The sequence below is a fragment of the Megalobrama amblycephala genome, linkage group LG1, assembly GCF_018812025.1.
Source record: "Megalobrama amblycephala isolate DHTTF-2021 linkage group LG1, ASM1881202v1, whole genome shotgun sequence".
In the NCBI taxonomy this organism is placed as follows: domain Eukaryota; kingdom Metazoa; phylum Chordata; class Actinopteri; order Cypriniformes; family Xenocyprididae; genus Megalobrama; species Megalobrama amblycephala.
The window spans coordinates 75,568,665-75,592,792 of record NC_063044.1 but is presented as its reverse complement, the minus strand read 5'-3'; the positions used below and the strand labels follow the sequence as shown (position 1 = coordinate 75,592,792).

The 24,128-nt window shown below is 38.7% G+C and overlaps 1 protein-coding gene across 1 annotated transcript; it reads left to right on the top strand.

Moving 5' to 3' along the window:
* Nucleotides 1-414: 414 nt before the first annotated feature.
* On the top strand, nt 415-20,297 carry LOC125246387 (zinc finger protein 271-like). The gene is made up of 8 exons (XM_048157339.1): nt 415-562; nt 7,977-9,564; nt 13,103-13,346; nt 13,492-13,587; nt 14,942-15,172; nt 15,250-15,272; nt 15,354-15,472; nt 19,482-20,297. Exons 2-8 carry the CDS (start codon nt 7,982-7,984, stop codon nt 19,976-19,978), a joined length of 2,793 nt encoding a protein of 930 aa, XP_048013296.1. The 5' UTR covers nt 415-562; nt 7,977-7,981; the 3' UTR covers nt 19,979-20,297.
* The last annotated feature ends 3,831 nt before the right edge of the window (nt 20,298-24,128 follow it).

Here is a 24,128-nt window from a genome sequence, read left to right as displayed (position 1 = left end):
AGATACATGTTGTCTGGTGGAATAAAATGGAAGAAGATTAAGAAAACTAGTCTTTATTTAAAAGAAGATTTGAAAGAGAGACTTATTTATTTATAAGGTTATTTATGTCTGACAGCAGAAATGAGACAGCACAAGCTTTAATAGCCTGTGAGAATGCATATGAGAATACTGTTAGGCAGTGTGGAATATAATATGTAAATAAATATTGTTATTAAATAATATTTACTGTGAATAAAAATGCTTTAAGGGCAAATGAGCTAATAATGATCAATGGAAAGATATACTATTTTCCCTGGTTCTTTACAGTCCAGCTCCACTCTTTCTTTCTTTTTCTTCTTTTTTTAACTCAAGCTCCGCCTTGATGACGTAGCAGTCGAGATATGCACCCTTACTAGGACACAGCAGAGAAATTAAGAAAAAATAGGACGCTGCCTTAATATTGAAAAGCGATTTGACCGTATTGATCATCTATCTTTGGCGGCTGATGACGTCACAGCTCGCGCGTTTTTCCTCTCATTCAGTTTCAGCGTCGAGTCTTCTGAGGAGAGTCGAGCAGTTCACGGTATTTCTCATATTTACACGATCATCAAACACACTTTATACAGTTGATCAAGCGACAGGCTAATTTCTGTGTTGTTTTCATCGAGCACAGCGATACTTGTGCGTCTTTTCTGTCGTCTTCCTGCTGAAATAAACATTTAGTGCAGCATGTGAGGAAAATATGATGAATTCATTCAGACCTGAGCGATTTTGTGTTCGTTTGTGTGATTGTTTCATGTTTTATAGTGATATTAACTGTTACTGAATGTCAAAGTTTGAGATCTGTGAGGAAAATATGATGAATTCATTCAGACCTGAGCGATTTTGTGTTCGTTTGTGTGATTGTTTCATGTTTTATAGTGATAATAACTGTTACTGAATGTCAAAGTTTGAGATCTGTGAGGAAAATATGAATTCATTCAGACCTGAGTGATTTTGTGTTCGTTTGTGTGATTTGTTTCGATGTTTTATAGTGAGAACTGTTACTGAATGTCAAGGAAAAGTTAAAGTTTGAGATCTGTGAGGGGAATTGATGTCAATCGATCTCAAGTGTTGCTTCCGCCATTTTATTTATACTCTGTAAACATTAGGCTAACTATTGCTTTGTGGTGTTCTTTATTAATAACGTTTTTATGATCATCATCAATTTCAGTACAAAACTAACATGTTAATGATCTTATTACATTGCTGTTATTAGAAAATCCAGCTATGTTAAGATGGACATATGTTGTAATATTAACATCAGGGTTTCCGTTGTCCGGTAATTACCGGACATTGGCCGGGAAAAAAATTAAATGTCCGACAAAATTAAATCTCTCCGGTCAAATTGTCAGATTAAAACTGCCTAATAATCCCGGCCCCGCCCCTCTAACACAATCTGAATCGACCGTTTGAAAGTTTTTAAACAACATCGCATGTTGCATTTCAAATAAAGCGCACGCCTAATGGCTATAATATAGACCTAAACCACGAACTATTGAGTGATGCCCTCGCGGTCATGACAGCGCTCCGTGGCTATGGAGGATTGCATTTCTCATATGTGATTTCAACTAAATGTATCCAGAGTGGACCAAGCTCGCCAAGATAGCCTGTGTAATCCCTGTCTCGAGTGTCGCTGCAGAATCGGATCAAGACGAAGCAGCGAAGTCGCCTTGCGGAGAACAAGGTTACGCGGCTTATGCACATTGCAAGTTGTGGAGAGACACTGGGAAGTTTTGATTTTAAGTCGGCAGCTGCACAATTCAGCACTACAAAAAAGCGTAAAAAGTAGCCAAAAATGACGCGTCATTTCACACGGTGGCCAATTTAAATGTTACCAGCTAAATGAGACATACTGAGTTTATAATTAAGTTTGCTTGAGTAAAAACAATGCTATATTCAGATATTTTATGTGGGGAAGGGGGGTTGGTTTGTTAAACTATGAAATGTGAAACCATAGTAAAAAACAATTGGTTGATTGACGCCAATCGGACGTTCATGTTTTTTTTCAGTTTATTTGAAAGTTAGGCTAATACACATGTTGCATATACGGCCTGATTGGCATTTTTTAAGTTACATAAACTGCTTTCAGTTTTCCTCAACTTGACTAATTAAGAGGCGATATTTGACCGGCATATCATCAAAATGTCCGGAAAACGAAACCTCTGCCGGTCACTTTGACCGGCACCATTTTTTCTAGCGGAAACTCTGTTTAAGATGAACATATTATGTTGTAATATTAAGCTGAATGTTATTAGTGTTTGTTCTAAGACAGTTCTTAGATGTGTTATTTAGCATAAAACATTTGTATCCATTTGTTTTGTGCAAATGTTAGTTGTAATATTGTGTTTATTTTGTGTAGGCCTAGCCATCTGATTTATCTGGTATACTAGGATGCATTTGGTTAAAGTACACATGAAATCAAAATTGACCTCCAGCCGTTAGTCTGCTATGAGCGAGAGATGGAGAGAAGGAGCGCTAAAGTAAAACTCTGCCCTCTATTCAATATTCTGTTTCACTTGGAAATACGTCACAACACTGGAGAAAAGACGTTTGCAACTTCCGGTTCATGCTGACTTTAAGAATTAACGCATTATAAAGCACGCCAGTTCCATCAGCAAATGACAGCGGTTTTCCGGGAGAGCGGGAAGGAAGAATTTGAATGGAGAAATCAGGAGTTTTCAATTACAAAACATTATTAAAAACGGACAAAAACATGGCTAAATTAAGAGAGGAGGCGATTGAGTTTATTTTTGATGACACTTGGGAGGAGGCTGAGCGGGACTCTTCAGACCCGGAGTCTGCATACTCAGATGTTGAGGAGGCGTATGCTGCTGGTGTTGATCCAGACGTGGATTGGTAAGTGAATCTTGTCCTTTTTTTTTCTAAGCTGTGAGAAGTGTCAGTAAAATATACATAGATTCAGTGTTTCAGTTCAAAACACCACTGTTTCATGCATTTCATGCGTGCGCATGTGTGTGCACGCATTCATGTGTTTGCGTTCATGTGTTTTAGGGCTGGGCGATATATCGCATGCGATTGTCACGCGCATTTCTTCAGTAAAGCCGATTCCCTGATTACCGCTAAATCGCCATCACCTGCTTTCAAATGGAGCGGCATTTAATAGACAGAACTGTAGATCACTGACAAGCTACGCAATATCGCGTTCATTGTCGAAGGCAATTCATCTGCGATAATGAATGCAATATTGCGTGGCTTGTCAGTGAACTATGGCTCTGTCTATTAAAGGGGCGGTTCAATGCGATTTCACTTTTTTAACTTTAGTTAGTGTGTAATGTTGCTGCTTAACAGCATAAACAGTATCTGCAAAGTTACAGCGCTGAAAGTTCAATGTAAATGGAGATATTGTCTTTTAAAGTGTAATGACTACAAACACAACCGGTTTTGGACTACAACGGGTTGGTGACATCATAAACCCTCAAACACGCCCCTGGGAACAGTGGGCGAGGCCATGTGATGCAGCATGTGGAAGCAAAAGAGTTGTGTACACATGGATGCGAGCGGCGCGGCGCGTCAAAAGATAATAGAACCCATTATAATCTGTGATATTTTCTACACTGGATACAGCGCTGAAGAAGCTTCCAGAATCTACATGAGTTCATTGCTGGATGGCTATTACTAAATGCACAAAGGCTATTACTGAAAGATGAAGCAGTTCCCACTTTAAACAGAAGCTGCTGTTTATTGGCTTCAAACTGTAAGTACGTTTTATTGTTTGTACATGTCTTTTAGACCTATAGTTCTGTTGCTTTTTTTGGTTGCATCAAGGACAAATACAAAGAGCAACTCGTTTTTGCTTCACTAGCCAGTTAGCTAAATTCTACAAACACCAACAAACTTCATATGTTCATAGACAAACAGTTGTTCATGCTATAAATTAAACGCCGCCTTTACAAAAATGTGACTACTCAGTCATGTATTCGGCTACAGTAAAGCTTTAATCAGGATAAAACTGTATATTGAAAGCTAACAAACAGCAGTGACAGCATCTAAACACTTTGACACAAATACTAAATGAAATACCATCATAAACATCCTTTAAAAGCCGCGATTGCGATTTACCCTCTTCATTTGTGTTTAATTCAGGCTTAATTTGATACAGCAATATAGACGATAAAGCAACGGATGGTAAGGGGTGTGTCGTTTCCGGAAGCTTCAGCGAATCACAATACACTGGGCCAGCTGCCAACCTGCTAACCAATCTGAGCACATTGCGTATGTCGGAGGGAGCGGCTTCATAGAAGCAGGAAGTCAAACGAGTCGTTCATATGACCGTGGAAACAGGTGTAGAATAAAGGTAAAATATATGAAAAATACAGCGTTTTCAAAAAAACTAAGCATTAATACATGTTAAACTGTGCCCTAAGAACACAATCAAGCCTAGAAAAAAATCATTTAACCACCCCTTTAAATGGCGCTCCATTTGAAAGCAGGTGATGGTGATTTAGGGGAATCAGGGAATCGGCTTTACTGACGAAATGCGCGTGACAATCGAATGCGATATATCACCCAGCCCTAATGTGTTTGTGTTCATGTGTTTGTGTTCATGCAGTTTGCGTTCATTTGCGTTCAAGCCGTTTGCGTTCATGTGTATGCTTGCATGACTGTGCTTTCATGTGTTTGCGTTCGTGCCTATGCTTGCGTTCATTCCTATGCTTGCATGTGTTTGCGTTCATTCCTATGCTTGCATGACTGTGCTTTCATGTGTTTGCGTTCGTGCCTATGCTTGCGTTCATTCCTATGCTTGCATGTGTTTGCGTTCATGCCATTTGTGTTCATGTGTATGCTTGCATGCTTATGCTTGCATGCCTATGCTTGCTTGTGTTTGCGTTCATGCCATTTGCGTTCATGTGTATGCTTGCATGTGTGTGTTCCTGCATGTGTGTATGCCTGTTTATGTGTGTGCATTCATGTGTTTGCATGCATGAATGTGTGATATGTGCAGGCTTTATTTTTATTTCATTGTTGTGTTGTGTATTTATAGTTGTTGCTGTTTTTCTTTTTTTACAGTGTTGCTTTTACTAATGTATAGTTTCATAATGAAAATACATTAAAGGTCCCGTTCTTCGTGATCCCATGTTTCAAACTTTAGTTAGTGTGTAATGTTGTTGTTAGAGTATAAATAAAATCAGTAAAATTTTAAAGCTCAAAGTTAAATGCCAAGCGAGATATTTTATTTAACAGAAGTCGCCTACATCGAACGGCCAGTTTGGACTACATCCCTCTACTTCCTTCTTTAATGACGTCACTAAAACAGTTTTTTGACTAACCTCCACCCACAGGAATACACAAGAGTTGCGTTTGTAGAGTGTGTTTGTCGCCATGTCGTCGAAACGCTGTTATTTTCATCCCGCAGTCCAATCACCGGGTCTAATTCCGGCTCAAATTGATAGGGTAAAATTAAAGACATGTTTACAATAACACTGAGCGCGTGCATCTCCACGTTATGGTAAGAGGCGTGACCTTTCCGGGCACGGTGCGCTCAGAGCTGTCAAATCACAACACAGGAACCGCTGGCACAATCAGAACTCGTTACGTATTTCTGAAGGAGGGACTTCATAGAACAAGGAAGTCATCAGCCCGTTTTTATGACAGTGGAAACAGCGGTATACAGATAAGTAAATTATGTGGAAAAATACTGTGTTTTTTTACCCGCGAAACATGAACACATGTTATATTGCACACTATAAACACAATCAAAGCTTCAAAAAACCACGAAAAACGGGACCTTTAATGAAAATATTGAGTTTGTAATGCAAGGTTGTTGTTTTTTTTTCAGTGTGGCTTCTGAAGAAGCAAATGGGCAATCCACATCCTCCACAGCGACACCTCAGAGGGGCAGTGGACGCAGTCGTGGCTATGAGGAATCACATAGCCTTTCACCAGTAACACAAGGGGAAAGATAGAAGACAGAGGCAGAACCTGATATACTGCCCAGTGTTCCAAGGTTTACTCCCAAGAGAATACCTGGAGTGCAGCCTCCACTCATATTTGGAAAAATGTCTCCGCTTGATATTTTCAGTCAGTATTTTGATGACAAAGTCATAAAGATCTTGTGTGAAAACACAAACAAGAATGTGGTGAGAAATCTGGAAATTCACATAGACTGAAATATGGCCTGAAGAAATGAAAAAGTATGTTGGTCTGCTTCTCTACATGGGTGTGATGGATTTGCCAAAAGTGAGTGACTTCTTGAGTAAGAAGACTTAGGTTCATGTTCCCTTTTCCGCAACAACACCTCTCCTCTTTCCTGACCTGTGGCAGCTGGGATTTGTTGCTTGTGGGACTTACAGAGAAGGAAGAGCTGGTGTTCCTTCCACCAAACAAAATGCCCAGAACAAAAGGTCACCAAGAGGCTCCATTCGCTGGATTAGAGATGATGACCTTCTGTTTGTGAACAAGGGAGGGGAGGTCTCCATGTGTACAACTGTCCACACAGTGTACAGTGGGGATACTATGCTGAGGTGGCAGACAACAGAGGATGGGCAAAAAACAGAGGGTTCCTGTTCCCAGGCCAACTCCAGTTCGGCAGTACAATAAGTACTTGGGGGGCAGTTGACACCTCTGACCAGATGCTGGAAACAAAGTCGGTGCACCATAAAACACAGAAGTGGTACATGACCATTTTCCAGCACTTCCTAGACATTGCAGTGACCAACAGCTTAATTTTACACAAAGAGTTGTGTACCATCCATCAGAACAAGCCCATGACACGGCAAAACTTTCAGGAGCTGCTGTCTGTTCAGCTCACAGGGGTTCCCCTGGATGGCAGCCCCAAAGAAGAGATGCGATCATCTGCCTGTTCCTGTGAGTGGCATTCAGGACCCATCGAAAGGCCAGCATGGGTCGGCGTCTTTGCGTACGATGTAAAAAGAGCACCCCTTGGAAGTGCCAGGAGTGTGATGTGGGCCTATGCTTGCAATTAGATAGGAACTGCTTCAGAGAGCACCACATTTGAGTGACTGGATTGAATTATCAAAAAACGCCTGAAGAACTGGGGTAAAAAAGGCTTCTGAGTGAAAACTCTGCAACCTAGTGTCACAAAAAAGACGTATATATGTATTATAGTTCATTTTTGAAGTTTGAAGTGTTAAATTATTTTGTACATGAATTTTCAGATTTTTTTTCTAAATAAAAAGCAGTAAAACTTATTCCCGTTTTTAAGTTTTTTTTTCTATTTAAATTCTATTTTCAAACTCAACACACACATTAATGTTCAATAACTAATTTATTGAAAGCCATTTGTTTTCTGAAAAAATGACACCTTCCACTTGAACAGAGGTAGGAAAGTTCGGTCCTAGAGAGCCACTGTCCTGTAGAGTTTAGCTCCAACCCTAAAACAAACCCTTACCTTCTTATAGCCTTAGTAATCCTGAAGAGCTTGATTAACTTGTTCAGGTGTGTTTTATTAAGGTTGGAGATAAACTCTGCAGGACAGCGGCTCTCTAGGACCGAACTTGCCTACCCCTGCACTTAAAGATAGCACAATGTGTTATTTTATAGTAAAAAAAAAAACAAAATATGTGAAAACGACCTATTTTAGCTTCAGATTCTAAAGGGTTAAAGAGAGAAACTTCATTTTTTGGGTAAGCTAACCCTTTAAATGGTCAAATCATGACTCAATTTAATATCCTTCTAGCCCTTTATTTAGCCTTTCTCGTTTTGAGCAGCATTTGCATACTCTCATGCTGTTGACTATATGCCAATGCAGTATGCATATTGCAGTATTAAGGCTAACAATTAATTGATTCATTTAAAGAAGGATTGAACATGGGAATTTGTTTAAATTTATATCCCCGAATGAAATCCTAGATCGCATTGACACCACCTTGAATTAATGCGGGGGACATTGACCTTTCACTTCTATGTCCTTTCTTTTCATATTCCTCTCTGTGAATTGGTTTAATGTACTGAATTTTTTTTTTCTTTCTTTTTAGTCCTGATGGATGTGAAGGAGGAGAGTGAAGAACTGAGTGAAGTGGAGGAGAAACATCATGTCAAACCTGGAGAAAAATGTTCGAGTCACTCAAAGACTAAAAAGACTTTTTTAAACAAAAGAAGAGCCAAGAAATCTACAACCTGCACTCAGTGTGGAAAGAGTTTCAGATACAAAAGTCTTCTTGAGCGTCACATGTGGATCCACACAGGAGAGAAGCCGTTCAAGTGTGATCAATGCGGGAAGAGCTTCATACAAAAATCATCTCTTAATCAACACATGGGAATTCACACCGGAGAGAAACCGTACAAGTGTGTTCAATGTGGAAAGAGTTTCACATACAAAAGTCAACTTGAGATTCACATGAGAGTTCACACTGGAGAGAAGCCTTATGTATGCCATCAATGTGGGAAGAGTTACAGTCAATCAACACAACTAACGACACACGTGAGAATCCACACCGGAGAAAAGCTATTCGTATGTCATCAGTGTGGGAAGAAATTCATAGCCAAAGAATATCTTAAGCTTCACATGCAGATCCACAATGGAGAGAAGAAGTATACATGTCATGACTGTGGAAGAAACTTTCTTAGGGCATCACACCTGAAGAAACACCTGACAGTTCATACGAAGGAGAAACCACATTCATGTTCTGTGTGTGGAAAGAGTTTTTCACAGCTCTGTAGTTTACAAGAGCATGAGAAACTTCATAATGGTGTGAGAGAGTACATGTGCTTTGAGTGTGAGAAGACTTTTACTTCAGGAAGCCGTTTAAAACAGCACCAGAGAAGTCACACTGGAGAAAAACCTTTCAAGTGTTCACACTGTGACAAGAGATTCAGTCTGTCAGAAAATCTAAAAATACATGAGCGGATCCACACTGGAGAGAAACCTTACAAGTGTTCACACTGTGACAAGAGATTCAATGCGATAGCAAATCTGAAAAGACATGAGAGGATCCACACTGGAGAGAAACCTTACAAGTGTTCACACTGTGACAAGAGATTCAGTCTGTCAGCACATCTGAAAACACATGAGAGGATCCACACTGGAGGAAAACCGTACAAGTGTTCACACTGTGACAAGAGATTCAGTCAGTCATCATCTATTAAAATACATGAGATGATCCACACTGGAGAAAAACCTTACAAGTGTTCACACTGTGACAAGAGATTCAGTTTTTCAGCACATCTGAAAACACATGAGATGATCCACACTGGAGAAAAACCTTACAAGTGTTCACACTGTGACAAGAGATTCAGTCGGTCATCATGTATGAAAATACATGAGATGATCCACACTGGAGAAAAACCTTACAAGTGTTCACACTGTGACAAGAGATTCAGTCAGTTGACAAATATGAAAACACATGAGAGGATCCACACCGGAGAGAAACCTTACAAGTGTTCACACTGTGATAAGAGATTCAATCAGTCAGAACATTTGAAAACACATGAGAGGATCCACAGTGGAGAGAAACCTTACAAGTGTGATCAGTGTGGAAAGAGTTTCTCTTTTAAAAGTCAACTGAAGATACACATGAAGATCCATGCAGTAGAGAAACCACATCACCACAGTCTGAGATCACGGTAAGTAGTTTATCATTATGTGCTGAGAAACAAAGCCTACTTTTACATCATCAGGCTGAACAGTTCATAGATTGGTAAGGCACGCTTCCAGTTGTGTTTCCACTTGAGTCTCCACTTGAGTCTGGTACAGTATGGCACGATTATGTCTCCGTCATACCCTCCATCATCTTATCCTTGAGGACCTTTAATGGGCCTCGGACAGTGTGGCTGAAAACCAACGCAGCTGAACTAAAACCGCGAGATTCCTGCATGGTTTCACGCATGGCAAACAGTACTAACAGAATTCCCTCATCCCAATCCTTATTAGTTTACATACAGTATTTTCGAAGCATTGTTTTTAAGGTTTGATAAAACCTTTCGAGTGCACCCTGGTTCTCTGGATGATATGCACTGTAAACTCGATGTTCTATGGACAAAGACTTCAATGTTTGTGTAAAAACTCGCAACAAAAAATGTGTGCCTTTGCCTGTTTGAATAACTTTTGGCAGGCCAAAGGTGAAGAAGAACTTAATCAGCATCTTTAGAATGACAGTAGCTGTGATTTTACGTGACGGTACAGCTTCAGGAAATCTGGTCGCTCTAAACATCATAGTACACAAATGCTGATTACCTGTTTTCGTCTTTGGTAAAGGTCCGACATAATCGACCAGTACTTCTTCAAACGCTTCTCCCGTAGCTGGAATAGGGAAAAGTGAAACAGGTGAGATTACCTGATTCGGAATCCCTGTTATTTGGCAAACGTGACAAGTACAACAGAATTTAATCACATCATGTTTCAGCCCTGGCCAAAATAAATGTTAAGGAATGCGTTGATAAGTTTTAGTTACACCTAAATGTCCAGAAAACATATGCTCAAGTGGTAAGCATATAAACTTGAACGATATCTGCTCAGAACTACCACTTGATATACTACGTTTCAGTCCAGATCTTCTTCTTTAGAACTCCAAGTCCGCATCAGTAAATCATCATCTAAAAAATATGTGGTGCTTCATTTTTTAGCGATCTCAGGACTAAGGACAGCAGAGGAACATTTACGTAAAGACGATTCATCCTTTTGTGTGGAAGTAATTTGCGAATATGTAATGGGCAAATCTAAGGAACTGAAATTCCCCAACAGACTCAGAAGTTTTCAAATTGGGATCTTGTGCAGAAACTCTATTTACCTTAGTTTCCAAGATTGTCCCATCATGTTTTAATGTATGCCCCACCAATGAATTAGCCAAATCGACTTGCTCCTTGCTCTTAGCTGACTGAGCATGTGTAACTGAAAACACCTCGGGATACAGGTAAGCGACATCATCAGAAATCAAACATGTACTTGGAATATCAGTCACTTCTGGTACTGGCATGACTTTACCTCTGGTCAAGTCATTTCCTAAAATAAAAGTTATTCCTCTCACTGGAAGTGAATTACGAATTCCAACCTTCACAAATCCTGACACTAATGTACAAATTAAATACACGTGATGCAAAGGAACTTGTAATTTATATCAAAAAACATCAGTACAAGATTGTAATTCAGGTGGCGACTTAGTCTTTAAAAGGGCTACAGTTTTAGGACGTTGAGCCTGCTGCTTACGCTTAAGCACAGGACAGTCAACGATCAAATGCCCCTGCTTGTGACAATAAAAAGTCTTTTTCATCCTTTGACTGTGAAGGTTCAGATTTTACCCGAGTACTCTAACTTTAAGATGGACCATCATTTAGGCTCTTTTCAGTACGCATCACAGAGAATACACCCTTATGAGTGAGAACTAATTCATCTGCTAGAACAGCAGCTTGTGACAAGGAATTAACTTTCTGTTCATTTACACATCAACATGCTCAGGCAAACATCCTTTTGAATTCCTCGAGCAAAATTAATTCTTTTAAAGAATCAAAATCATGAGCTTTACTTGCATTGTGCCATTTATCAAACATAATGCACTTCTCTCTTGTGAATTCTATGAATATCTGGGAAGAATTCTTCCTATGGCCTCTAAATCTTTGCCGATACGCCTCTGGAACTAGTTCTTAAGCCCTTAAGATTGCTGTTTTTATGGACTCATACTTCAAACTGTCCTCTAAAGAAAGAGTCGAAAAAACCTCTAGCACTTTCCCAACCAACCAACATTGCAATAAAAGAGCCTAAAGCTCTTTCGGCCAACAATGGGATGTAGCAATGCGCTCAAGGCACTAAAATAATTAAGTGCCTAAAATTTTGATTCCCTAAATTGTGGAACTAACGTAATATACTTACATTGAAGGACTCGGTTACTGCTGGTGGAATGGAAACAGGAGAGAGAGAGAGGGAACCGGGGAAGCGGAAGGAACAGTAGGAGCAGGAGTAGAGTCACAAGGGAGACCTGGTTGTGCAGCTGAACCCCCCTCAATTCGCATTGCTTCAAGCTCTAGCTGTCGCATTTTTACCTGTTTCTCTGCCTCGATCTCTAGTGTGCGAATTTGTAGCTGCAAATCCAACTTACCCTGCCGTCTCTGCACTTTCTCTTGCGTTTCCAGCTGCAAGCGGATCAAACAAACTTTCAGTTGCGCTTCTCCTTTTGAGTCTGTAGACATAGGAGAGAATGGTTTGAATGGAGGTAACTTCACCCTGACTTCGGCCTCGACCTCCACTGCAGGCATCAGTCCCTCACACTCCTAGCAGGTGTACCAACCACACCACTGTATCCCCCATTCTGGCGAAATGAGCACATCCATCTCCACTAACCGGTCATACACAATAGACTTGATCTTTCTTAAGGGATTGTTTTGCTTCTGCGATCTTAAAGTGATTTGCAACCGTCAACAAATCATCCTTTTTTTAGAGTTATCTAACTGTTCAGCCGTCGAACGTTGCCATACTAAGACTACTACCACACCAGTGGTACGAACTCTCATTACACTCCCAGTATAATACAGCAGCAACGTCCACGAACTGGCCTGAATTATAAAAAAAAAATTCCAGGATCAACAAACGATCCCGGACGAGCCCCCATTAATGTTACGACCCTTCCTTGGCTGTTAATTATCTATAGGGAAGAAGGGAAACATTAGGCCAGTCAAGACCGCTGTCACTTTAAAACACCGGTAAATGAAAAGAGAGATAAATGGAGACGGCGGAGCGAAATACAAGTGAACTTGTAATTTATTATAAATTATACATAAAGTATTAAAGTTGAGATTATTTACAAAGAAAGGGTAAGAAAAGAAGAGGTAAACAATTTTACAGAGCAAAACAAAACACCGGCAAACTCACAGTATTTAAGAACTGAGGAGAAACAAAGGGATACTAGACCGTGCCAAATTAAAGAAAGCAATAAAACAAAAAGTAATCTTTCTAATCCAGTTATAGACTAAATCTAACTAAAACAAAATAAATAGAGAAGGAAAAATATTAAACGTCCGAGACGTTGTATCTTTTCTACGCTAACTAGCAAATCCCTAACCTAATGTATCTAAACAAGGCTCCTGTTCTTTTATCATGTAGTCACAGTTTCTGTAAAGAGTGTCTTCAACAGTTCTGGAGAACCAAGTAAACTCAGGAGTGTTCTGTCTGCAGGAGAAGATCCTCAGGAGATGAACCTCCATTTAATCCGGTGTCACAAAAGTTGTGTGAGTCGTTCCTGAAGGAGAGAAATGAGAGGCGTTCATCAGGATCTGAGGAGATCTGCAGTTTACACAGTGAGAAACTCATACTCTTCTGTCTGGAGGACAAACAGCCTGTGTGTTTAGTGTGCAAAGATTCACAGAAACATGACAATCAGAAATTCAGACCCTTCAGTCAAGTGGTTTCATCATATAAGGTAAGAAAAATGACTCCTGTTTCACATATCAAATAAATACTAGTCATAAAGGGAGCTTTCGCATCAAATTAACATTTTCATCGTTCACTGTATTGTCTTCTCTTAACTGTAATCTGGTGTTTTCTGTATTTTTGGTCAATTCTAGGAGGAGCTCAATACAGCTCTGGAGTCCTTACAAGAGAAACTTCAACACAATGAAGAAATGAAAGGAGAGTTTGAGAAAACAGTTCAACACATCAAGGTGAGGAAACAGAACCAGTCATTTTCATTACAGCTGTAGGATCACTATATACAGTTATGATCTGATATATTTAACATAATGGATTCCAGTTTATTATTTCTGTAAATAACGAGCATCAATCTGCTTCTGGATCTGTTATATGCCGGTATCTGAGTTTATCTCTGATATTAATGATGTGAAGTGTTGATGTGAAGTGATGGTTGGTAATTTCTCATCGCATACGGAACGTCTTACTAGTGGTGTTCCCCAGGGGTCCATTTTGGGCCCCATTTAGTTTTTAATATATATGCTCCCATTGGGATTAATTTTTAAAAAAATATGGTATCTCATCACTTAGATGACACAGATGACACGCAGATCTACTTGCCTCTAAAACCTAATTGTACTGATTGTTGTACTACACTCCATAGATGTTTTTATGAAGTTAAAGTTTGGATGGCAGATAATCTTGTTCATTTGAATGAACATAAAATGGAAATTATGATTTTTGGTCGTTCAGCATTGAACAAGGCGGAAAGTGACATACTAATTCCATGGGCTTGTCATTTGCAGGACAGAGTGAAAAACCTAGGAGTCATCTTCGATTCATCTCTAAAATTTGACAGTCAAATAAAAACTGTAGTTCGGAATTGTTTCTTTTATCTGAGGGCAGTAGCTAAGTTAAAATCAATCCTGTCAACTAGCGACTTAGAAAAGTCATCCATGCTTTTATCTTCTCCCGGATAGATTACTGTAATGATATTTATTCTGGAACCTAGACATAAGTTGCACGTCTCCAACTTGCTACAAAATGCTTATGAAGGCTAAGAAGACAGATCACATTACTCTACTGTTGTCTTCATTAGAGTAGTTACCAGTGTATTACAGGATCCAATTCAAGTCTTGACGTATGTCTTTAAGGCATTATATGGAATGGCACCAGAATATTTGGTGGAGCTCATTAAGCCATATAAATCACATTTATTGTTGATATCCTTAAACAAACTTTTATTGGTGATCCCAAGAGTACGTCTTAAATCCAAGGGAGACCGCGCTTTTGCTGTCACTGGTCCAAGATTGTGGAATAAGCTTCCCTTCAATGTTAGATGTTGTCCCCTACATTATGTAATTTCAGGCGTTGTTTAAAATTACATCTGTATTCTCTGGCATTTTAACTTTACACAGGAGTATTTATTATTGATAAGGACTATTATTAATAATGATGTGTTTTGTTGGGTTTGTATTTTAATAATTGATTTTGCTTACAAAGTACAGCACTTTGGAGCTCCAGAGTAGCCTGGAAAGTGCTCTATAAATAGATACAAATACAGATGTGTTGATTGAGATGATTGAAGTGAATGTGATCTGATTTCAGTCTCAAGCTGAGCACACAGAGCGTCAGATTAAACAGCAGTTTGAGAAGCTTCATCAGTTTCTCAGAGATGAAGAAGAAGCTACAATCACTGCTCTGAGGGAGGAAGAGGAACAGAAGAAGCAGATGATGAAGGAGAAGCTGGAGGAGATGAACAGACACATCTCAGCTCTTTCACACACAATCAAAGACATGGAGGAGATGATGAAAGCCAATGACGTCTGCTTTCTGAAGGTCTGATTTCAGATCATTGGTTGCTCATTGGTTCATTGATTGAGTTCTTGATGATAAATGGTGTGTTTGTTCTGCAGGAGTTTCCAGTCTCAGTGGAAAGGTGAGTGATCTGCTCCTGTCTCTGGTCTCTCTGGTTCTGATCCAAAGCCACTGCAGTTCTGACTCCTGAATGTTCTTCCAGAGTCCAGAGCTCACAGCCGGATCCACAGATGGCTTCTGGAGCTTTGATTCATGTGCCACATTACTTGGGCAACCTGCCGTTCAGAGTCTGGAAGAAGATGCAGGACATCGTCCAAAACAGTGAGTCTGACTGCAGAAGATCTGAGCTGGAAATGAGGGATGGGTGGAGAGTTAATCATGTTTGTGTGCTTCATGACACAAACTGATAGACATGATAAAAGGCATCTTTTCCATGTTAATCTGAGTTTCAAAATAATAATTTCTTAATTATTTACATCAGAAATTACGTTAGAAATTATGTTAAACACAACAGACAGATATACAGTAGTCAACATTTGAAGTGGATCAAAATAGTTAATCAAAGTTGTCCTAAGAACCAAGTTGTCCTAAGAAGAAGGTTTTAGGACAACTTTGATGAAAGGTTTTGATCCACTTCAAATGTTGACTACTATATATTGCCCTGTCTTCCTGTTTCAATTGAAATTACATCATTGAATAATGCTGAGCATTCCAATACACTTCAGCTAACCTTTTTGTTTTGTTAATTAAATGTGTATTGCCTCCGTTTGCTTAAGTTAAGAAGTTAGGGATCAGTGGTGTTTATTAGTAGTCTCTGAGGCAACAGCATCTGTTGTCCTTTTCTCTGTGTGAGTGTGCGCACTTTAGCATTAAAATGTTTATTTATGTAATGTTTCATTTAGTTAACTAATTGTGTATTACCAGTGTTTGCTTAACCTGTTAATCCACGGGAGGACTCTTAGGACTGCTAGTTTTCACCCTCATATTCTCCTTGTTTCCAGTTTACACTTACTGTTACAATTTTTTACAAAGTTCTATAAAATATACTTTTTTAATAACCATTACCTTGCATATAAAATATTACATTTTTATGGAAAAGAAAACTTTAATGATGATCTAAACTAAATATAAGTTGTTTCTGGATACTGTTTAAATGTTAGAGGCATCTGCTGGTTAGAGAGAAAAAGTGTAGGAATTGCAGCTATAGAAGAAAAATGTTTTGACCATATATGTCCAGCAGAGGACTGTGGACATTCATTCATTTTTCTGGAAGTGGCCAAATGCTCTGTGCCTTAAAAATGTGTGTTTTGACAAAGTTTGTTTTTCATTTAAAGTCTTTTGAACTGTCTTTTTTTTTTTTCTGCAATGTTGCATAAATTTGCAAAAATGTCACAAGTTGCTATGACAGTTGACCGTTAAATGCGTTAAATGACAGCTGACTTTGAGCTCCAAAAGTCACCACCAAACCCTCCAGGGGACCCTGCCTCAGGGAACCAGGGACCTGGGCAGGGACCCCCACCTGGCCTGGCCCCCCTGGCTGCCTCAGGGAACCAGAGACGCATGAGGTGGGGAGGTTCCGTCTGCCCACAGCGGTTGTCTCTGACCGGGCAGAGGCCTGACCCCTGGCGCGTCACATGCTCCAATCGACCAGATAAAACAACAAAGGGTGTGTCCTGGCCATACCGAGCCCGAGGAGGAGGGATGCGCTCCCTCGGCCCGTCTTGTCGAACATTTGCTAAAGTCCATAATGTTGAATAAATTTGCAAAAATGTCACAAGTTGCTATGACAGTTGACCGTTAAATGTGTTAAATGACAGCTGCCTTTGAGCTCCAAACGTCACCACCAAACCCTCCAGGGGACCTTGCTTGGTCCCCCCTGGCTGACTCAGGGAACCAGGGACCTGGACAGGGACCCCCACCTGGCCGCACGAGGGAACCAGGGACGCGTGAGACAGGGAGGTTCCGTCTGCCCACGGTGGTCATCTCCGACCAGGCAGAGGCCTGACCCCTGGCGCATCACATGCTCCAATCGACCAGATTAAACAACAAAGTGTGCGTCCCGTCCATACCGAGCCGGAGGAGGAGGGATGCGCTCCCCCGGCCCGTCTTGTCGAACATTTGCTAGAGTCCATAATGTTGCCTAGAGAAGGCCTAGAGACTTGAAACTTTTTGTCAGATGATAGTACAAAAATCGAGGAGAGGTTGACAAAGTATGACCCAAATTGGCCAATAGGTGGCACTACAGAGATCAAAAGCGCAAAATGACTCATAACTCATAGACCGTTTGTCTCGGACTCATGTGTCTTATATCATTGGAAAGCTGAGTCCTTGACGAACAAAACATATATCTCTGATTTCATTTCCGATATGCAAATTTTTCCGGCATTTTGAATTTTGTCCAAAACCTACTTTTGCGAACTAGTCCTAGGTTTTTTGCCCGATCGGAACCAAACCAATGCATAAATGTTCTCTGGAGTCTGAATATCAATAATTAATGAAAAAAAGTTGAAATTTTTATTCACGTTCGCTAAGGGCTGCCAAAAAGTATGATGAGGGCGGAGCTACTTTTACTAAAATGGCTATAACTCAAGAACGAAATAAGATATTTGCACCAAACACGGTACACGTAAAAAAAAAAAAAAATGGCGCTATAACTTCAAAAAAACATGAAAACAGCTGTAACGACACAACCGTTAGTTCGATTGACTTGAAATTAGGTATGTAGTATCTTGGTCCAAGGGGGCATGATGGTCTATGAGGACATTGGCGTATCTCAAAAAACATGGCCGCCATCGGCCAATGAATTTTGAGCACCTATTAGACAAGGTTAACGGAGACCGATTGGAACGAAACTCGATGGGCATGTTCGACTCATGGTCCTAGAGGTCTGTAAGAATTTTGAAAGAAATCAGCCACAAGTTGGTGCTAACAAGTTTTATGCCTCGATAATCACGTGGTGTTTTACAAAACCACACAATATGCATATAATCTGATAGATCTCCTCATACTGAACAACTTTGCCTCAAGAACCAATGCTGTTAATCAATGCTGTTAATCGTTCATTAATTATTCGCAAATATGTGAAAAACCTACTTTTGCGAACTAGTCCTAGGTTTTTCACCCGATCAGAACGAAACTAGTGTAGGATTCTATGGACTCTCTAGAACAATAATTATCATTAAAAGGTTGAATTTTACCCTTTGGGTCACTATAACAGGGTAATTTAGAAAGTGGGCGTGGCTAAATATACCCAAAAGCCTATAAAACCTAAACAAAAACTCAAAACTTCACAAAAATAGGTGAGCACATGCACCATATGACTCTAAAGAAGCACACCAATTTTTGTGTAGATCGGACAGTAGGTGGCGCTATAATTGTTAAATTTGTTTTTTTTACATACCTTTAGAACAGCCAAATCAAACCCAGTGTTTTGTGTGATTACTTTAAAATGAAATATAATAATCTGCATCAATTTAGAAAAACTCTTGCATGGTCGTTTTAAAAGCGCATGACTGAACATCGTCAGGGTTTTTACTTCAAAAGTTTGAATATTTTGGAGAAATGGTGATGAATTCTCACGTTTACTTTAATTGCCTATAAAGAGGAGTAATATTTCTTAATTTTTATCCAAAATGAGGCGATACGAGTATTACAGAGCTCGAAACACTGGCATGTGATGTTTGTTTCATTTATACTGTTATTCAAGCCATCTTCTTGGGTACTTGCATAAGAATAATGAGTATTTATAATGCAATGCTAATCGATATAGCCTTTATCACAATATACTATAAAAGTAAATATCTTCCTCATTTTGTTACATCAAGCTACATCAGATCACAGACAGTTATTTCCAAAACTCGACGGAAGAAAATGTGGTTTTAATCATATTGTTTTGATGTGCTATGCTAATATGCTAACTAACCCTTATGCAACATTGAAACATTTTCAGTCTTTCTTTATAAAACATATTTGAGCCATATCCCAGCCAGAGAGACTGAAACTAAATGGTGCTGTGGGGACAATAATAATATTTTTTTTTTTTTTTTTTTAAATTACAAATAAAATGAAATAAAACAATAATAAAAATAAACAGTATAAAACTGCACTATGAGATAAACAGCATATCCTGGCTATTCATTTTTGCAGTTAATTATATCTTTATTTTTGCACTACTTATTTTTCTTTTACAATTATTTATTTTTATTTGCAAAACAACTTTTTTTTTTTTTTTTGCAATACCTTTTTCCTTTGCAATACTTTCTTTTGCAAAGAGATGTGGCATTATATTGATTCCATATAATAAAATCATCTGTTGATTGTGTCTCATCAGCTCCTGTCATTCTTGATCCAAATACTGCGAATCTACGTCTCGTCCTGTCTGATGATCTGACCAGTGTGAGATACAGCAGGAACAAACAACCTCTTCCTGATAATCCAGAGAGATTCGACCGTTATCCCTGTGTTCTGGGTTCAGAGGGGTTTAACTCAGGAACACACTGCTGGGATATAGAGGTTAAAGAGAGTTCAGACTGGATTCTTGGAGTAACTACAGCATCAAACCAGAGGAAGGGATGTGATTTCTTCAACACTGATGTTTGGAGTGTGGATTATGATGTGGAAGGACTGGATGAACCATGTGGTTTTCCTGTTAAACAGAATCTTGATTGTTTGAGAGTGAATCTGGACTATGACGGAGGAACGGTGTCATTCTCTGATCCTGTAACTAACACACATCTACACACATTCACAACCACCTTCACTGACACACTCTTTCCATTCTTCAGTTGTTCTCACTCTCTGAAGATCTTAGCGGTCAATAGTCAGTAAACACTGTAGTAGCGCCCCCTACCATACAACAGTGAAAACATGGATTACAATTCTGACAATGGCAAGGAAAGAGTTAAGTAGATTTGATGCAAATTCATATGCACACTACCAGTAAACTACACAAAAATTCACAATCAAGCGGTTGAGGAGAAGATCATTTTTGAACAGCTGACATTGTGTATTTACCCCTTTAAATGTTCTTTAGGGTCTTTTTGACCCCAAATTATGTTTGCTAAAATAATAATAATAATAAAATTTGTCCACTTTTTATGGTGGATAACACTTTCTAAATCTACAAATAAAAAAAATAAAAAAATGGAATAATATCTTGTTTTTATTTCAGTGTGAAAAAAAGGTTACACTGAGTCTTTGGGGTCTCCAGAGGCAACAAAATGTCATTTTGTAACAAAATAACAAAAAAACATTTTATCTGTTTATTAATGTGTTTTACTCAACATTTGTGCAGTTTTTGGAGGATTTATAATATCTGTTAAATTTATACAAATAAATTTTAAAAATATATATTTTTAAATAGTTTTTTATACAAAAGCAGCTTTTTTTGTATGTTTTTTTAATACAAAAACAGCTTTTATGTAAAATTCACTTTTTTTTTTTCTTTTCTTTTTTTTTTATAAAATACCCAAATTTCTAACTTTCATTCATAAGAATAACAAGGATAATTTGGCAATTTAGTGTAAGATTTTTGCCCATTTTTTGGAAAATGCAGTTTTAAAGGTACCCTAGAATGTCTATTTCACAAGATGTAATATAACTCTAAGGTGTCCCCAGAATGTGTCTGAAGTTTCAGTTCAAAATACCCCATAGATTTTTTATTATACCATGTTTTATCTGCCTATTTTGGGGTGGGATGGAAAATGCTCTGATTTGGTGTGTGTACCCCTTTAAAAGGTTAGTTCACCCAAATTCTGAAAATTCTGTCATTAATTACTCCCCTTCATGCCTTTCCACACCCATAAGACCTTTGTTAATCTTCGGAACGCAAATTGAGATATTTTTGATGAAATCCGATGGCTCAGTGAGGCCTGCATAGCCAGCAATGACATTTCCTCTCTCAAGATCCATTAATGTACTAAAAACATATTTAAATCAGTTCATGTGAGTACAGTGGTTCAATATTAATATTATAAAGCCACAAGAATATTTTTGGTGCAGCAAAAAAATAACGACTAACGAGTGATGGCCGATTTAAAAACACTTCTTCATGAAGCCTCGGAGCGTTATGAATCAGCATGTCGGAGTGCCAAAGTCACGTGATTTCAGCAGTTTGACGGTTTGACACGCGATCCGAATCATGATTCGACACAAAAGATTCATAATGCTCCGAAGCTTCCTGAAGCAGTGTTTTGAAATCGATGTCATGTGTTCTGAAGATGAACGAAGGTCTTACGGGTGTGGAACAGCATGAGGGGGAATAATAAATGACAGAATTTTCATTTTTGGGTGAACTATGCCTTTAAAATCAGCATGAAATCAAAATTGACCCTATTTACGTTGTTAGTGCATATTATTACTAGTCTTGTGTTGAACTATTAATCTGTGCAAGTTTATACACCGGAAAAAATTTGTTTGTTGCAGTAATTTTTAATTAAATTCTGAAAAGTTACTTCCGGTCTGGAATAGCGTTCCTTCTCTGATGAAGTCCGTTTGACAGCTTGGGTTGAAAATTGTTGAAAATGCCTAAACCGCTTCCCTCCAGCCGTTAGTCTGCTATGAGCGAGAGATGGAGAGGAGGAGCGCTGAAGTAAATCTCTATTCAATATTCCGTCTCACTTGGAAATACATTGCATAAATACTAAGTGTAGCCCGTTGTATCACTCTAGTATTCTAATGAACTAATAAGGACGAATGGGCACAGTAGTGTGACAGTATAGTTAACGTCTAAGTTCGTAAGGAGGATTTGAGACAGCAATTTCACTACAACTTAAGGAAGAAAAAATTTGTATTGGTACCATCAACTGAAAGTAGTTCAAAGTGTGCAAACAGTCACCAAAACTAATGTAAGCCAAGGAGCATGCACAAATATTTTAACACAAAACAGTAAACTCGTGAATATTCATGTGAGCTCCGCCCAGTGTCACCACGGAATATTTCAGAACACCGGCTCTGCGCAGACTCACTGCAGAGTATTTTATTCAGCAGGAGCGGCAGTGGGTCAGTGTGTTAATTACTCATCGTCATGGTAAATGATTGTGTTTGTGGAGGTTGCACGAGCTCCAGCCTGTCAGGACATCGAGTCCACACGGGGGCGCGCGCGCGCGCGCTTTATTCGTGCTCGTCAGTTTCAGTTTCGAAATCTTCAAGGCGTTGGTGAGACACGGAGAACAGATCAGGTAAGAGTCCAGTTTAACCAGCTGTACTAACTAACCAACCTTTAAATAACCATCTCATTATTGTTCACTAGTTTGCTTGAAATTAGAATATTGAGAAGACAAAAACATGTATTTAAAACATACATTTAATAAAAATAAAACGTGTGTAATATTCTTTAATTAAATAAATTAATCCTGTCTCAGCTTTGCTGTCTTTAGTGAGGTTAAAAACAACAGTCTGAAAGCAGATGCTGTATAATCCATTATGGATGAGGATTACTGGATGACATTGTGAAAGGCTACACTAAACTGAATGGAAACCCTTCATCCTGGGCTGTTTGTCATCATTTCACACTGTTTCCCGGGGTTTAAGACAGATGATGACATCATGATGCGTTATTTCTGCCCGTGTTTTCGTCAGTTTGTGCGGATGATGACGTCATGATGCGTTATTTCTGCTCGTGTTTTCGTCAGTTTATGACAGACGACGCCATTCTTTTTTTTTTTTTTTTTTTTTTTTAAATAAATGAATATATATTCCTGTTTGCGCACAGCTTCCCTGTCAAACAAATATATTTACTGAATAAAAAAAATACTATATCAAGTCGGCTTTGTCGAGTTCAGATGTCCTCCCTCCGTGACACGCCATTCATGCTCGCGCGCCACGCCCCACCTCACCTCGAGTTTGCTGCTGGCTGAAAACTTGTGACAATTATTCCCGCGAAAATACAACTGCTGTCTGGCGATGAGAAGCGAAAAAGAAAAAAGCCCTAGATGGACCCATCCCGTGCATTTCTTTCAGGTAGGCTAGCCAATATATTCACAAACCTGAAAGTTTTGGCTATTTAAGGGTTATTTATACATTTAACGCTGCATTAATAGTTTGACCACCATCAACACATCTGCCTGATTTGATACTAATGAAATTTATGTCATATTATAATTTCAGTTATTTTATTGTGCTGTGCATTGTGTTTTGAACCATGGTGAAGATATCTGTTGGGCTGTCAATACCAGAAGAGGATCATTCCATGGACGCACATTATTAGACAGTTTTCTAAGGATGCATTGTTTGTTAAAACTATTTAAAAATCATAAAACAGCATTAGCTACATAATGCTATTCTTAAATCTACGCTTACACAGGATAATACATCAATAAAAGTTTAAACCCTCGCTCTGTCTTTGCATGTTTGATGTCCACATATTCTTGTTGGCGAAATTACAGTGGCTGTAGCATTTCTATCACAAAGAAGTGGCCGAATATTATTATTTAACTAATAATATATTTTTAATCATGGTTGGCTTTGATCGTGGATTTGATTGTGCTGTGCTGTCTAACAACAAAAATCAGCAGACTTTTGACGCCCTCTGCAGGCATTTGTTATAATATATAATGCATTAAGCATTAACAGTTCAGGAAAAAAAAATATTGATGTGTTTAAATATGCAGATTAGCTTGTCTTGGTTAATTTAGAATAAATCTACAGATGCAAACTGACGGATGGTAGTAGGCTTAAAACAAACTCCATCTAAATGTGTAGGGTTAGGGTTAAGTTTTCTTTCCATTAGAGTAAAAGACATGACCAAAATCTTAAAATTGTCCATTTCATGAAAGAAGTATTCCAATAACACCAAAAAAATTAAAACGATTTATTGATTTAAACAAATTATTAGTGAAACTATGTCCCTCTCCTTGGTGCAGTCATTTTTTTCTAAATATATATAGCTACTTGAAAATAGTTGGTGTTGACTTCTCTTGTGATAAACCTAGTGAATACTAAAGAAGACCATGTCTCTGCGTGTGAACTGATTATTTTG